The following is a 14,850-nucleotide window of genomic DNA, read 5'->3' on the forward strand; positions in this document are numbered from 1 at the left end:
TGTCCAGTATTTATTAACGTGCACAGGTCCTGACAAGTATTAAAATCATATACCATATACTATTCAATACTGTGTGAAGAAACAAATAAATACATCAGCTTTTATATTTCGAGAGAAGTTTGAGACAATAGTTTATTTCATTTCTAAAAATTCAGACGATCGTTTTTAATATTTTCAAGTAGTGAAACCTTTTCTCTCTCTCACACACACACACACATTAAGTGTTAAATACAGTTTGCATTGTTACAAAAACACATCTGATTTTAATCTTATATTGATTTTACAATTTAGATAAGGAAACATAAGGAAAAGCATCAAGAAATGTGATTTGAGACATGAGAAGGTTTGTAGTATTAGTTTAAGTGTGAACTTATTATTTAATAATATATTAAATAGGTTCGGATAAAACTTTAACTTCAGCCTCTATAGTTTTGTTTTCTTTTAAACCTGAATTTGTGTCAAAATTAAAATAAACTCCATATTTTATAAATCCTAAAATGATTTGGGCTTTAAAAGCAGATTTATGTACACTGAGTGAATGTGAAGAGACTAAAACCACAGGAAACACCCGGAGACAAACATTCCTTTAACACAAAAAAACGACAGCACATCAATTTTCTTATTTGTTCAAATTTATTAGATATCCTGTTATGTTTCATTGTCTAGACCTTCTGTCACAGCCTGAAAGCTGCGAAAAAGAAAAAAAGGAACTAACTGTATTACATTCACTACTAATTCCCCTGAATTTATCAGAAAAGAGAAAATTGAATACATTGTGAATCTTTGTCTTTCCCAAACAAACACAAAACATAAAAGAAAACAAAAACAGTAGATTTTGCAAGTGCTTATTCATGATTACAATAAAGAAAACAGTATTTTGGACTCCGTCTGTTATTTAAGCTTCTATCCCTCCCCTCACAGTCAGACCCTGACTGGCATCACTGGTAATGCTACAAAACCGTACATCACACAGCTGTTTTAGCATCCGGGGCGACTCCCGTCATCACCAAACTCAGTACGGCTTTTCACCCCTCACCGTACAGCTGAGGTCGAGCTGAATCAGTTTGATTTTGAGGGGAAGCCGCCCTTTAACAAGGACTTTACCCTCTTGTCTGATGCAGTTCAGGAGCTTCTCAAAAGCACTGATGTACTGATCAAACATAAATGAACAACCATCCACAAACAAGGAAAGCAAAGAATAAAAAACTGTTGAGCATGCAAATCCAATTTTGAGTAATTCCACTTCCTTATGTACTGATGATATAATGGGTCCATGTCATGCTTGTGCAGGTGTGAAACATCCTGCAGAGTCTGCCCATCTACCTCCTAGCTGTACATTCATAAGCATGGATGAGGTACAGTTAACCCAAGGTGTAAGCAACAACACGTGGACAGTTCGCTCCACTTCCCACACACACACACAGACACACACACACACACACACACACACACACAGCACACTGGGCGCAAAGCTCAGTACAGTATCAACTAACAGACCTGATGTCACCCAGTGGCTGTGAATATCCCTTTCAAGTCAGTGTTTGTATGTACAGTTTCTCCATTTCTATCATGGGCTTATACCTGTCCAACGTCAACCACACACAGGACCTAAGAAAACACTCACACCTGATCAAATAAGCAAAGTCTGAATCTGTAAATCTGCTCTAAGCTACTCCATGATCATATACAACATCACACGAGGTCCAACTGGATCTGCATTAAAGTAAAGACGGCTGAACTGAGCTCTTGCTGTAATAAATGAAGCCACACAATCAAACAAACAAAGGTAGTGATGCAGGTAAGAGAGCAGGATAAAGACACCACCTGCCTTCAGATCAAGGATCAGACTCAATCATCCAACATCAATTTAAGTCTATTTTATTCAACCTTTGCCAAAGTGATTACATCCTCAACTAGAAAACAGTCAGGACTGACCTCATATTTCCCACAGTTAAGGTATATGCACAATTAAAAAGGGAAAAACATGGTGAAAATAGGAAATAAACACCCAGAATGCTTTTCAATCCACGGCTGCAACTAACAAACAGACCTGCCTGGACCCATGTGCTCTGAGGAAATGGCAGTTTGAGAAAGATATAAAAGAAACTACCTTAATTCATGCACGCAGCAATGCACAGACTCTCATTCTTATTTGTTTTTAAAAAAACAAACAAACCAAAAAAAAGCCCTGGCCAAAGAGAAAGGACATGCAGCGACAGCATGAGGCAAAGTTCAACAGGCTGGTTGTAGAGTGAGCAGAGACACTCACAAGCCTCGATATTAAGCTGAACATTCTCCGTCCCAGTCCCAAGAGTGAAGGCAGCTGATAAGCACACAAATGCACACAGGTGTACTGCACAGACTGTCCTGGGGGGCACGAACCCCCTCCCTAATCAACACAAACAATCCACTTGAGCGAAGCCGCATCGCAGCGACAATACACATGCAGTGACAGTTTAGAGAGGAGCTGCTGTTCGTCCACACACACACACTCGCATCGGAGCGGGAGGAGGAGAAGGGCTGAGGTACATGTGAGGGGGAAAACAATAGCCAGGAATTATCCGTCATGCATGAGCATTATATTTGCTTTGAACCGTAAACGGGCACGGGTCAGCCAAAAAGGAAAAGAAAAACACCAGTGTGCCCAACCGACTGCCAGACAGAGGGGACAGTGAGACAAGGGGAGGAGATCTAGACAAATTGTACCAGGACAAGAATATAGACAATACTGAGGGGAGCGACAAGGATTAAAGTAGAGACAGACAGTTATAATACAAGGGAGGGTGGGGAGTTAAATGGTCCAACACCTGCTAAAGTCGTCTTTTATACCAATTTGTGTGGGAACCTGAACACCTAAAAACATTCTAATGAATTTAAAAGGCTTGACTTTCTGAGTCACAGTCACACACCTGAATAAAAACAAAGCCCATTGTAATAATCAACTAACAATTACATATCAGGCAATTTACGTTCTGTGCAAAGTTTTTTTTTCTTTTTGTATGTATGCAAAACCATGTTTTTAGTTTTCTGAGTGAACAGGAGGCTTGTGATTGGGGTAGGATCTGTACAGTACTGTTAACCAATCTTGTCAAACCCCCCAATGAATCATGTGAGACAGGAAGAGAGAAGGGCCACTTCCTTATCGTGGAGGACGTGTCTCTGATGACATCATCGTGACAGGGTTTGGTTGATTTGCCTCATTGCTCATGAGCAGCACTGGTGCCTCGAATCGGACCTGTTTTACGCAGCTGGGGGGGACAAAGAAAGATTAAGTTCAGTTTGGTGAAAACAAAAAGACTACAGAGATGTAGCAACAAGCCATGCACATTCACAAATCCAAAACATCTCAGCGAGGTGAGCTGGCGCCTGTACCACGAGGCTGGGTCAGCGGATTATTAGCTCTAACTCATGAACCTGGCTCACTTGTACCCGGGTTATCGACGTTTTTCACCTACAGCAGCAGGTTTATCATTTTATGATTTTTAAATGGGGCGACACTTCTGCCAGTTTCTGAGAACAGCAAAAGGTTGGGTCGCATCCGATATGGCGACATCAGGTGAAAAAACCTCAATAACATGGTAAACCACAACAGGTTACCCCTGTGTGAGCCAGACTCAGTCAAACTAGCGTCATGTTACAGCAGCATTTATTCCCACCATCACTAAAAACAAAGTATTCAAGGTGAGAGAGAAGGAGCTGCGAGAGAATGGCAAGATGAGTGAGAGCAGCAAATGTGAGATGATGAGAAGCAGGCAGGAGGAAAATGACTCACTACACACCGTGGCCCTGATCTTCACACATGAGCAGCATGTCTCACAGGTATAATGTGAGCCATGCTGCCCACCTGCTTGTTTCAGCAATCTGGTCATGAATAACATTAACATTTCTACCTGATGACGGTGTGAGATAAATATCTGAGGATCCCCAGTTATTTAACAGTTTGATTAATGTCTGCACCAAATGTGAGGGCAGTTAGGCAGTTGAGGGATTTTATTAACTGGCCACATCCTGTGGTATTAAGAGGAAAAGTCAGGAGACCATCAACATTAATACTAGTTGATTACTTTACACTCTCTGGGGAATATGCACAGAGAAATTCATGGCGGTTCATAAAATAATTAATGTGAATCAAATGTGCCAGTTTCCTAAATTCTAATTGCAGGTAAAATGTGACAGGCTGTGGTGTCTCAGCTTTAATTACCCCCCTCCATGACTCGCCAGGGTTAACATGAACAGGGCCCATGAGATAAGAAGGACAGAAAATGATAAAGGGGGGAATGAAAACACAGCGGAAGAGATCAAGCTCAAAGACCTGAAAACAAACAAAATTACAGAAAGGGAAAAACAAATAAATTAGACGAGGGCAGAAGAACACCTCAGGTGGAGGTGACGTCAGAGCAGAAAAAGATAATCTGAAGTAAACAGTGAAGAAGAATCCATGCAGCTCCTCCAACACTCCTTCATTGAGACTTACTCAGCCTGCTTCTAGTGTTTGACCTATAGTGACGGGCCTCTACTCGTCCGTCGCAGAGGTGCCTCGCACGTCTCCCTTCTGACGCATCTAAGGTGAAATTCAGGAGTAAAAGGGTTAATTCACGTAGATTGAACATGTACTGTCGTCTCCGGCAGTGTGGACCGAACAAAACAATGATCACTTGTCATGCACAACACAAACATTTATTCTATTGTGAAAGAAACTAATTCTTCGTTCCAGTTACAAGTGACCTCTAATGACCAGACGATGAGGAAAGCTGCACAGTGCAGCGAGTGTAGGGTCGAGAGCATAGCTGTGTATTTGGTTAGTTAGTCACCTCCTCCAGCTCCTTCTGAGTCTCCTCTTCCATCCGCCTGATGTCCTCCATGGTCAAACCCACCCACTTGTCAATCCAGCAGAACAGCTGGCGGTGGAAGTTGGTGAAAATACGCTTTTCTTGCTGTGGGAAGAAGAAGAAGAAGAAGAAGAAGAACTAAAATGAAGCAATAGCTCTTCTGCACACACTATTCCTGTAGACCGGTACAGGCAGGACCAAAGTGGAGACTGTTCCTGCCCTCACTCACCTGAATACATAACCAGCAGGGCAGCAAGAGTAACAGGAAACACTTTGGAGACTTCACACAGTAATTACTGCTAAGTTTAGATTCGCTGTCCCCTCTGACCTGAACTACACTTTGCTCAGTTTAATTTTCTGTCTCCCCCTGGTACACGCACGCTTTAACTAACAAGCTGTTTCTCAAAGCCACGTCTCCCCCTGCTGTGCAAAACAGAAACAACACTGGCTATTGTGGAGATGTTGCTGACGACAACAAAGTTCATGTTGGACAAAATCTAAAATCTGATTTGTTGAACTTAAGAACAGTCCAGCAACTTCACAGGATTTACTGACAATGAAAATGACAAATTTCATAACAATTTATGAAAGTATGAATAAACGCTCATGTGACTCCTCGGATATGAAAAGACGTTGTGTGTTTACCCTGTGGATGAAGTTTTCCACTTTGGTCTGCAGACCCCACCATCTGAACTTGACCGTGACCAGCTTGTATGCACACATGTAAGGACAATCTGTCTTCAGCTCATTCTGTGAAGGATGAAAAAGAACAGACAACAAATGAGGCACAAGACATTCTCAACATTAGTGCACCTCTGGTTCCTCTTTCCAGTCAGCTACCTTCCACTCTGGGCCTAGAGGGCCTCTGTCGGTCTTGGCGGAGTGGAAAAGAGCAGGATCCTCTTCTGGCTTATAGTCCTAAAAGAGAACAAAGGGAACCATTAAAATCCTACATTACCCAGACTGTGCCTGAGCCCTACCTGTGCAGTCCAGCCAGTACCAGAGGAGCATTTTTCCTGCATCATGAAGACTTTATTGTTGTGTTTTCAACAGAAGACAAACAAACCCGGTCTCTCCTGAATCCAACAAGCTTAGACTAGTAAGTGTTGACTCACTATACTGAAGCTGTGAAGAATCAACAGTCACAAGAAGGTATTTTTACTGCAACCCCAGAGCTCAAGGTTCAGGTCTTAATCTGTCAGGACTGCTGTGGCATAGAGGTGAATACGTGCGGCAGATGGATGTTCAGATTGAACCTCGGCCTTAACACTGATCCACTTAAGTCATTACTGCACAGTACCTGACCCACCTGGATGAAAAAGGGCCTCATTAGAATCCCTTTACAGTAACATGCTGCCAGTGGACTACTGATCGGTTTCAATAGACAGCTGCAAATTGTATTTCCCGATAGTCTCATGCTATTAAAACAAAATGTGAGATTTTATTCTCACTGCACCGATGCTCTCCTTTCACTCAACAGATGCAGCCCAGCTGAATTCTCAGGCTAACTCTAGAGATTTGTACAGCTCACTCAACAAAGACACAGATAATAATACTAATACTCTAACAGATAACTAAATAAATAGATAATGCATGTTGCATACAGAGAATAACGGACCAGCTGCTGAAACACAGACACCAGCTGCAGGGTTTATTCAGGGAGACATTTTCAGTTTCATAACTGGAAAGATGAAAGACAATTTTCTTCTTTCTTTCGGGTCTAAATGGTCTGACTCCCAGTTTATAGAGACAAGCTGTCTGTGTCACACATATGAAGCAGTTTTATTATTCTGGCCCAGGATCAGGCAGATAACAGACGCTGCAGACACAGATATGATCACAGACTGCTGATTCTGATTTGAAATGTGTTTATGTAATGGCCAGTGGAGCAAAACGCTGGCATGAATTATCTTGTTTTTAAATGTGGGTCTATAAATACTGACTGGACTGAGCTTCCAGGTGTTCTTCAAATCACTAAAACACATGAGGAGTTTTCCTAATCACTGTTGAAATGTGCTCAAATATGGCGTTCATGTGGCAGTGACAGTGAATAAATGAAAAATGTCTGAAGGGTAGTGTGTGACCACAGTCCTCCTCAGGGTGGAGACATGTACCTGTAAATCACCTGCTCATCAGGCTGCTCACATCCTTACAGCCATCACAGCTGAGCCACTCAATATTTTCACCTTTGTTTGGTTTAAATCAGCACAAAAACTCACCCCAGGGGCCACTTCGTCTTTGTTTGCAATATCTATGGGCACCACCTCCACAGTCCGCCACGTCTGCTCGTCCAGGTCATGGACCTGCCACAGAGAGAAAGACAAACAAATAAATGATGCAGATGGTCACACCAGCTCACAGCCCAGGCAGCAACGTGCACGTTGGTTTGCTCTGGGGGCTCTCATGCTTTGCTCTCATGCAAATCTGTGCTGACCATAAATCAAATGAGATTCAAATCCAGACCCAAACGGATGTAGTGCAACGTGAACATGCTGCTGTTGAATGTGCATCAGCCTGTGTGGCCCACTGAGCATTAAGAGGTAAGATGGGTCTGTGTTGAGTGGGAGCTGCTTCATTCACGTGTTGGTGAAAACACTCACTTACATTTTCTATTGTTCCCATGTCAGGTTTGTGCCACGTCTCGATCTTTATCATAAAGTCGTCCTTCATGTACTCATTCTGAAAAGCAGGAGGGAAAAAAAACATTTATTTTATTTTTTAATTAGTGAGATCGTGAGTATTTTACCTTCAGTTTTTAAATGAATTCAGCTTCGGGCACCAACCACCCCAACATGTACACCTGATTTCAGCCTGAACAAACACACACCACATCACGAATGGAGGATTCTGTGACAAGTGCTTAAACCCTACAGCTAAATCCAATTAACCAATCGGACATTTAAACTGAAACAACACTGGTGATGCTGCACCGCTCAGCTCCCGTCTATTTTTAACGCGAGCAACAATGAGGTTAGTTAGGAGATAAAGTGCAGCAATAGCAGGCTGTAAAAACGCCCAGTCAGCAGCCTTTAAAACAGCAAAACGTTACTGATACTATTATGAATTGGAACATATTGTGTCAATTTCAACTTTGCTGAGCTGTAATGTGCTAAAAAAAGAAAAGGAAAAAAAAAAAGTTTGTCTTAATATAAATAGTGCTGAACTTTCAGGGAGCCGGAGCCCAAAAAGGATAAAAGCTATTACAGCTCCACCCAAGAGGTTTCAAACTGGACTCAATGGAACAAATGAATCTCTTGAATAAATGATGTGATTGTTGTGCTGTTATTTTCCTCTTCAGTGTCTCTTTAGTGAAAGAATTACTGTACAATCCAATAAAAACAGAAAGAAGCTGAGAGAGCTATAGAGCCAGAGGAGTAGCAGCATGTTAGCCATTAGCTCAGCAGCTGCAGTAACTGGGCCTGTGAGTAGTTTAAGTCACCAGGTTTAAAAAACCATAAACTCTCTGATGGATTTTGCTGTTTCACTTTGTGCTGTGACCAGGCCACAAAAGAAAAAGTTTAACCACTCACCGTCACAACTGCAGAGGAGCGAGGAAAAGCACAACACAGGAGAAAAGAAAACAACGTTAATATTTTCCATCTTTAACAAACTGAGCACAAAACAGAACCACATCCCCTTCATATGAAGCAGGCACACTACAGGGAATTAGGATTTATGTTTCAGCAGGAACTTACTAGTACGACAGTAAGGGTAGGCGTTCCAAGCCTTTTCATGAAAAACTAACGCTCCCTCTGGTGCAATCATCTTCACGTAGCCTGGGACTTTACTGCAGCGGAAGAAAAGGCAGTCAGAAGACGGTGCCTGGTCCTTTCAGGAGAAACTTGACTTAAATGAACAGAAAACCTCTCACAGCTAATTTTTCTCTAGTGGTGAATGGGAACAATTTTGTATTTTCAGCACTAAACTAGAACTTTTAACCTCATCAATTCTTTGGTTCTTTCCAATAACTATTCCATAAACCAGAGGGTGGACAAAATAAGAGAAACTCCTGCAGGATGACCCACAGTTCTGTATGTATTTGGGATGTTTGATTAAGGTGGAAGACCTCCAGTTATTTCAGAGATGAAGATGAAATCTGCTTTGGAGAACTGGAAGCTGGTTCCGTAAAATGGCTGTTTATACACAACCACACAGAGCAGCCACTACACCAAACGTCTCCTCTCAGCCCACACAGCTCTACCATCAGGTTCAAGGTTTCTGGGATCCAAACAAACACGAGCAGATGGAGGCAAAAAAATCTGACTGTGCTGCTTTGCATTGCCAGCAGCAGTTTGATGAGCTTTACTTGCTCAGGTCACCTGTTAAGGTGGCCAAAGACCACAATGCCTTAAATGGCTGTTTTGTGCAGCTGGTATTTATAAATAATGAATATTTCGAAGTAGTAGCCTTGTGCCACTGGTATTTACGGCTGTCACAAAGATTTCAGCTCAGTTCTGTGGTAAATACTGAAGCTACAGAGGTTCACCTGCCCTTTACTGGTTTTTTTTTTTTTTAACTGTAAACACCCTGTAACTGCTGCTTAAACTATGACTCCAGCCACTACTCAGTATGTAAATTTGGAACCGGTTCTAAGCTGGAACCAGATCTCAATTCCCATTCATAGTATGAAGATAAGCATAACTGGAATAATTAGACAACAGAGTAGTAGAAAACTAAGGTCCCAGAACAAACGGCCAAACTCCACAGGTTCCAGGTGTATTTCAAAGACTTACCTCTTTAGATGGTATATTTTGTGTGTGTATTGTCCCTTCTCCCCTTCCTTCTCATAGGGTTCATTCTTCAGCACCTCAATGCCTTCCCCTCCTCCTGTCTCATTCTTGCTGGCCTCAGCCACAGAGTATAGCTGCCCCACCTGATACTGTGGAACCAGGAAGAAAAACAAAGGGTACACAGTGAGTAGATAGATAAATAGATAGACAGATACTTTATTCATCCCCCATGTATGTGTGCATACAAGTATGCAGTGACAAAGATTATGTACTACAACAGGCAAACACTGAGCAGGTCCACCCAGGATGCGGTACCACTAACAGCCAGTAGACCCTCCACAGATAAGTTACATGTTTTAAACATAAATAATCTCTGTTTTGTGCCACTTTACTTTTGGATCCTATACAATGGCAGTGAGCGGTGACTTCATCAATGGATGAGTCTCTGCTAAAGACACCCTAAAGGTTTTTGTTCTACAGTTTTCTATTATCATCATCATCATCATCTCTGAACATTCTGGGTATTATCTTCGGAGCCTAAATTAATCTACGACTGTAATAGCGGAAGTATACAGTGGCAGCTGTAGCACCTAATTATCATTTAATAGTTGTTACCACCAATGCAACTATCATGAAGAGTAATGAAATGAAAAGTGGCAGCAGCTCTGATTGTGTTCATCTGACAGAAAATCCTTTATTTTCCTGCTGCTGCTGCTGGAGGAGGCTGTGAACTTGGGCCAAAGTGTGATGTCACTGGATATCACAATACAGTCTGGGCTGAAATAAAACTAAACAAAAATTATTTTGAGGCTAAGCAGACCGCAGCTGCACCAAAATACGAGCACAAAAATGTGATTAGTAGTGAGAGCCAGAAGGCACAGAGATAGTTTTGGAGGTTGAGTCCACATCACAGTCCAGTTCTCTGTTCTGCAAACACCACTATCAGGGCTCTCTAACAAAGCCTTTTCTGTCTCTGTATTTGCCCCAGTTTAAGGCTGACTGGATGAATCTTCTGGGTCCAGCCTCCTGTAACTGTACCATACACTGGATTCGGGGAATTTGCTGAAAATGACTAATCATGCAACATTCAAGAGGGTGTGGAGTAATGACACTCACCTCTTCCACAGAGACCGGCAGCACTACGCGGCTGAGAGAGGGACGGGAGACATGGGACAAGAGAGAAACAAATAAAGTTTAAATCATTAGCAACTGATTAATGACTATACAGGGGTAAAAAGTACGTATTAATACTTCTATATCTGCTTCAGTACTAAAACACAGCAAGCATGGGCACCGAGAGACCAAACAAAGATGGAAAAGCATGAAGTTGTGCATAAACCTGATAAATTCAGACCATCTTTGGAGAAAATACTGGGACTGGCTCTGTGCTAAAAGTTAAATGGTTTCATTTGGACACAGCACATGGCTGTAGCTGCAGCCTGATCCTAAAGCAATAAACAATTAATTGATACGTCAAATGACTAGTTTAATTGAGATAATACATTCATGCTGTCAGACAAAACAACTTCCAACACATAAACTGGGCTGTTGGACATTGTATTTCTAGCCATTTTATAAACCAAAGAATTTAAACAATGAGGAAATTAACTGGCAGACTAATTGACAATGAAAATAGCTGTTAGTTCCAGCAAAACATCCTGAAAAATCTGCATCTCCCAGCTCATATAATACACCATGCAACAGCTTTCATTTTAATTTAGGAAAAAGACCAGGACATAAACATGTTATGAGGATACAGAGTGTTTTCAAAGATACAACCAAATTTTGGCACCAACACTCCTGTAACCAGAGGAACAATGTAGTACAACTGGAAAAACAAAAGCAGAGCGCATTGCTTTGTGGTTTTGGCTCTCACTAGTGTGCACTGCAGCTTTTGTACCAGGGAGAAATCAACATGCTGGTTCTGGCAGAACCAAAAGCATCCACTGCATGAGATCTGAAGCAGGTCAATCAAACACAGAGACCATGTTACACCAGAGACGGTTTAATTGAATCCATGAAGAGCCGAGAGCTTTCAGTCCATGCACCTGCTCATAAGTTATCATAGGATGAGACATAACTCACTAACACAAGTATCCACCTGATATTCACCACAGTTCTCTGTGTTGGAGTACTGTAGTGTCACTACAACTTTAGGGGAGGAGTATTAATGCCAGCCACCTCTTTTACTTCTAGAGGAAACCAGACCACAACCGACACACATCTGAGACAGAACAGGCAACAACTGAAAGTGACACCAAACAGACCCTGTTCTCCTCAGTTCACAGCTGGTGGCCAAAGTTAATGATAAATCGCTGATTCATTATTTGCTGTTAAGAAACTGATGGTGCTGTGCTGAGACAATGGCTCCTGTCAGTTGTTTGACACTTCATGGCAGAAAGACACGTGACCAGTGACAGGTTGCAATCTGAAACCTGAGTATTCATGGCCATGCATGTATTATATACCCAAATGAGCCACGTTTATGCTTGCTGATACAGACCTTAAACAATAGTGGCAGAAACAAGTCCGCACTGCTGGATTAAAGCAGGCAAAACTGTTTGAGTGACTCTGTGCATCCTGACCTGGGCTGACCAGGCAGTGTTCAAGTGGTCTTGCAGTCCAGGTGACCTGTAGTTATGTGAGCTGAAGTCTAAGGTGTGACAAACACCTGCAGGTACCAGCATGTCCAGACACAAATGATGTGGAAATGTCAGAATTATGAGTAGCCTGACTGATTTTTGTTTTCTACTGCTATTAGTCTTGAGTTGAAAAGATCAGTCGATCAGCAGCTGATGAATTGCAGTTATTCTGATAATTAATGAATCGTTCTAAACCCCTGACTGATTCAAGCGTCTCCCATGTAATGATTTGTTGCCTTTTGATACAGTAAATTATTGTAATTGGATTGTAACCCCAAGCAATTCAAGAAGTCAACTCAGGTTTCTGGTAACTATAATGGACTTTTTAATACTATTTTCATACCTTGACATTTTAAAGACCAGGCAGATTCATTCATAATAAAAATAGCTGAGGTTAAGTGGAGAGAACATTTAATTACAAACAAATCCTAACTTGTCAACCTAATGCACCTAATTGTACAGCTCTCTGTCAGTCATGTGCAGCACTAAATTACACAACAGTGATAACAACTCTCTCCTGCATTATTGTGTAAGTGGAGAATGTTACAGCAGGGGTTAAACAGGTGACCTTGAATGCATATCGTAAATCCAGGAGGACGTAAAACACATTTATGACGCACAAATACATTTTTAAAACATAAGTAAAAGAATTTGAGGTTAGGACTGGACAAATAATTGGCCTGAGTGGTTCGGAGTAAAGCTCCTACACATGGTTAAAAAGACACGAAAACAAAAAAACATGTCAACTTCAACAAACAGTTTTTTACCAATAGGCTTTTCATACTGTGCTATTCAGTTTAATGTTGACAAAATCCAGCTGAGGCATCACTAACAACACAGCCACACAACGAACCGCTGTAGTGATGGAGCACTCTCCCAGATTCCTTAGATTACTCACAGAAAGTGAAAGCACTGACACTGAAAAGAGTTAGCTCCTCAAAATTTAAGCTTATATCTGTGCAGCTAAACCCAGCTCTGATTCCAAGGCAGAAAAACTGGCCATGTTTATTAAATGTCTAAAAGGAAAATTAATTCTTTAGGGTCTAAAACCTTTTAACTAAAAACATTTTTCACTCTGAGGTTTCACAGATAAAATGATTAATAGAGAAAAATGCCAATTATTAACACATCCTATTACAGCAGACAAAAATCAGCTTCAAAAGCACTTTTCCAATTTACCACTACAGCTGAGAGTACACAAGGGGACACAGGGACCACAACTACAAAATGCTCAGTCCCCAAAGCATCAATCCCACCAACAGGATTCTTGATTTGATTACAACTAGTGTCAGTGGGACCAGAACCAACTAAATGGATCTATCACATTAAACCTCGACCTGGAAACGTGAACACAACATAGTGGTTGTTTACCACTGAAAACTGTTTTTTGTGTTAATCATGCATGTGATTAGTAATCAATAACAAATTATTTAGCTCCAATCAAAGACTTTCAGCAGCAGCCTGTTAATAAACCATTTCTCTCCCTTATAAAAGGAGATACACTCAAGAGGTGGTACCGATATCTGGCCCTGCTTCTACAGGTACCGTTATGTGGTGATCTGCCCCACAGTGTGATGATCAGCTGTGTTAGTGAAGCGACATTAGACTGATGTTAGCATTACAGCCACAGGGCAAACTCTAATGCTAACGCCAACAAAGTAACAGCAAACTAGTTGGTCCCCCCATAAGCCCAGGCTAGCTCGAAGGTACAGCTGCTATGAGGTGGAGGAGCTGTCCCTTAACGCTAAGGTTAAGTCTAACGTAACTAACTAGGTTATAGCTTAGCAGTTACTACTAGCTGTGCGTATTACTAACGAACTGCGGTTTCAGAAAACTGACATGCTAGCAGCTAGTCGGTTGCTACAGCTAAGTTAGCCAGCTAGCATCGATTGTAAATCCGAACCTTAATCTGCCACTCACGGGACCAAAGCTTCACGTTATGGCACTTCCCAGATATAACACGCTGCTAACTGGTTAGCCGTGTTAGTGCTGGTGGTGTTTTCAAACGTTAAAGCCATGCTAACCACCTGAATGTGTAGATTAGTTAAATGTAGCCGGTTCATTTCATTAAGATGCTAATGACCCGCTGCTACATGCTAATGTTAGCTCGCACTAGCTACGCCTAAAAAAGACCGGTGTGTCCCGTTATCCACGTCCTGATCCACCCTACCCAAACCGGGCTTTTTACGGGCTCCGGGACTGTGAAATCCTCTAAACGACCGCAACAAACGCAACACGCATATTTCACCGTCAATAATCGGCTGTGAGGGAGATGAAAACGCGAATCTCAATGCGCCAAAAGACATTTTTTAAAAACACCTCAGACTCACTATTCCTTGATGAGCACCATCTTCGTCACCGGGGCTGCGCCTGCGCACTGGGACGCGACACCAGAGAGCATTAACAGATTGGCCCCGCCCCCTTGGTTAAATCTGATTGGCTGAAAAACCCACAGCATTGTTCCACACAGTCTCACTGTGTACTGTAATAACCAGGTACTACAGTATTACTTTCAGTATTACTGAAAGGTAAGTAGTACATTTACTACACTCTGTCAGGTTACAGCTTGGTTCTAATAAAGTTCTGTCCAGTTTTGGATTAGGTTCTAGCTGAGATGTCAAGACTTTCATATTGTTATGGCTATTATGA

The 14,850-nt window shown here is 41.8% G+C and overlaps 1 protein-coding gene across 1 annotated transcript; it reads right to left on the minus strand.

Moving 5' to 3' along the window:
- Positions 1 to 612: 612 nt before the first annotated feature.
- On the minus strand, positions 613 to 14,566 carry pitpnb (phosphatidylinositol transfer protein, beta). The gene is made up of 12 exons (XM_026297171.2): positions 14,532 to 14,566; positions 10,676 to 10,706; positions 9,563 to 9,708; positions 8,525 to 8,616; positions 8,360 to 8,367; positions 7,434 to 7,508; positions 7,049 to 7,132; positions 5,670 to 5,747; positions 5,475 to 5,579; positions 4,812 to 4,934; positions 4,475 to 4,561; positions 613 to 3,248 (listed from the first exon to the last, which is right to left on the minus strand). The coding sequence occupies exons 1-11, from the start codon at positions 14,549 to 14,551 to the stop codon at positions 4,514 to 4,516; spliced, it is 810 nt and encodes a 269-aa protein (XP_026152956.1). The 5' UTR covers positions 14,552 to 14,566; the 3' UTR covers positions 613 to 3,248; positions 4,475 to 4,513.
- Between the last annotated feature and the right edge of the window lie 284 nt (positions 14,567 to 14,850).

Source organism: Mastacembelus armatus, chromosome 12, assembly GCF_900324485.2.
Source record: "Mastacembelus armatus chromosome 12, fMasArm1.2, whole genome shotgun sequence".
NCBI lineage: Eukaryota > Metazoa > Chordata > Actinopteri > Synbranchiformes > Mastacembelidae > Mastacembelus > Mastacembelus armatus.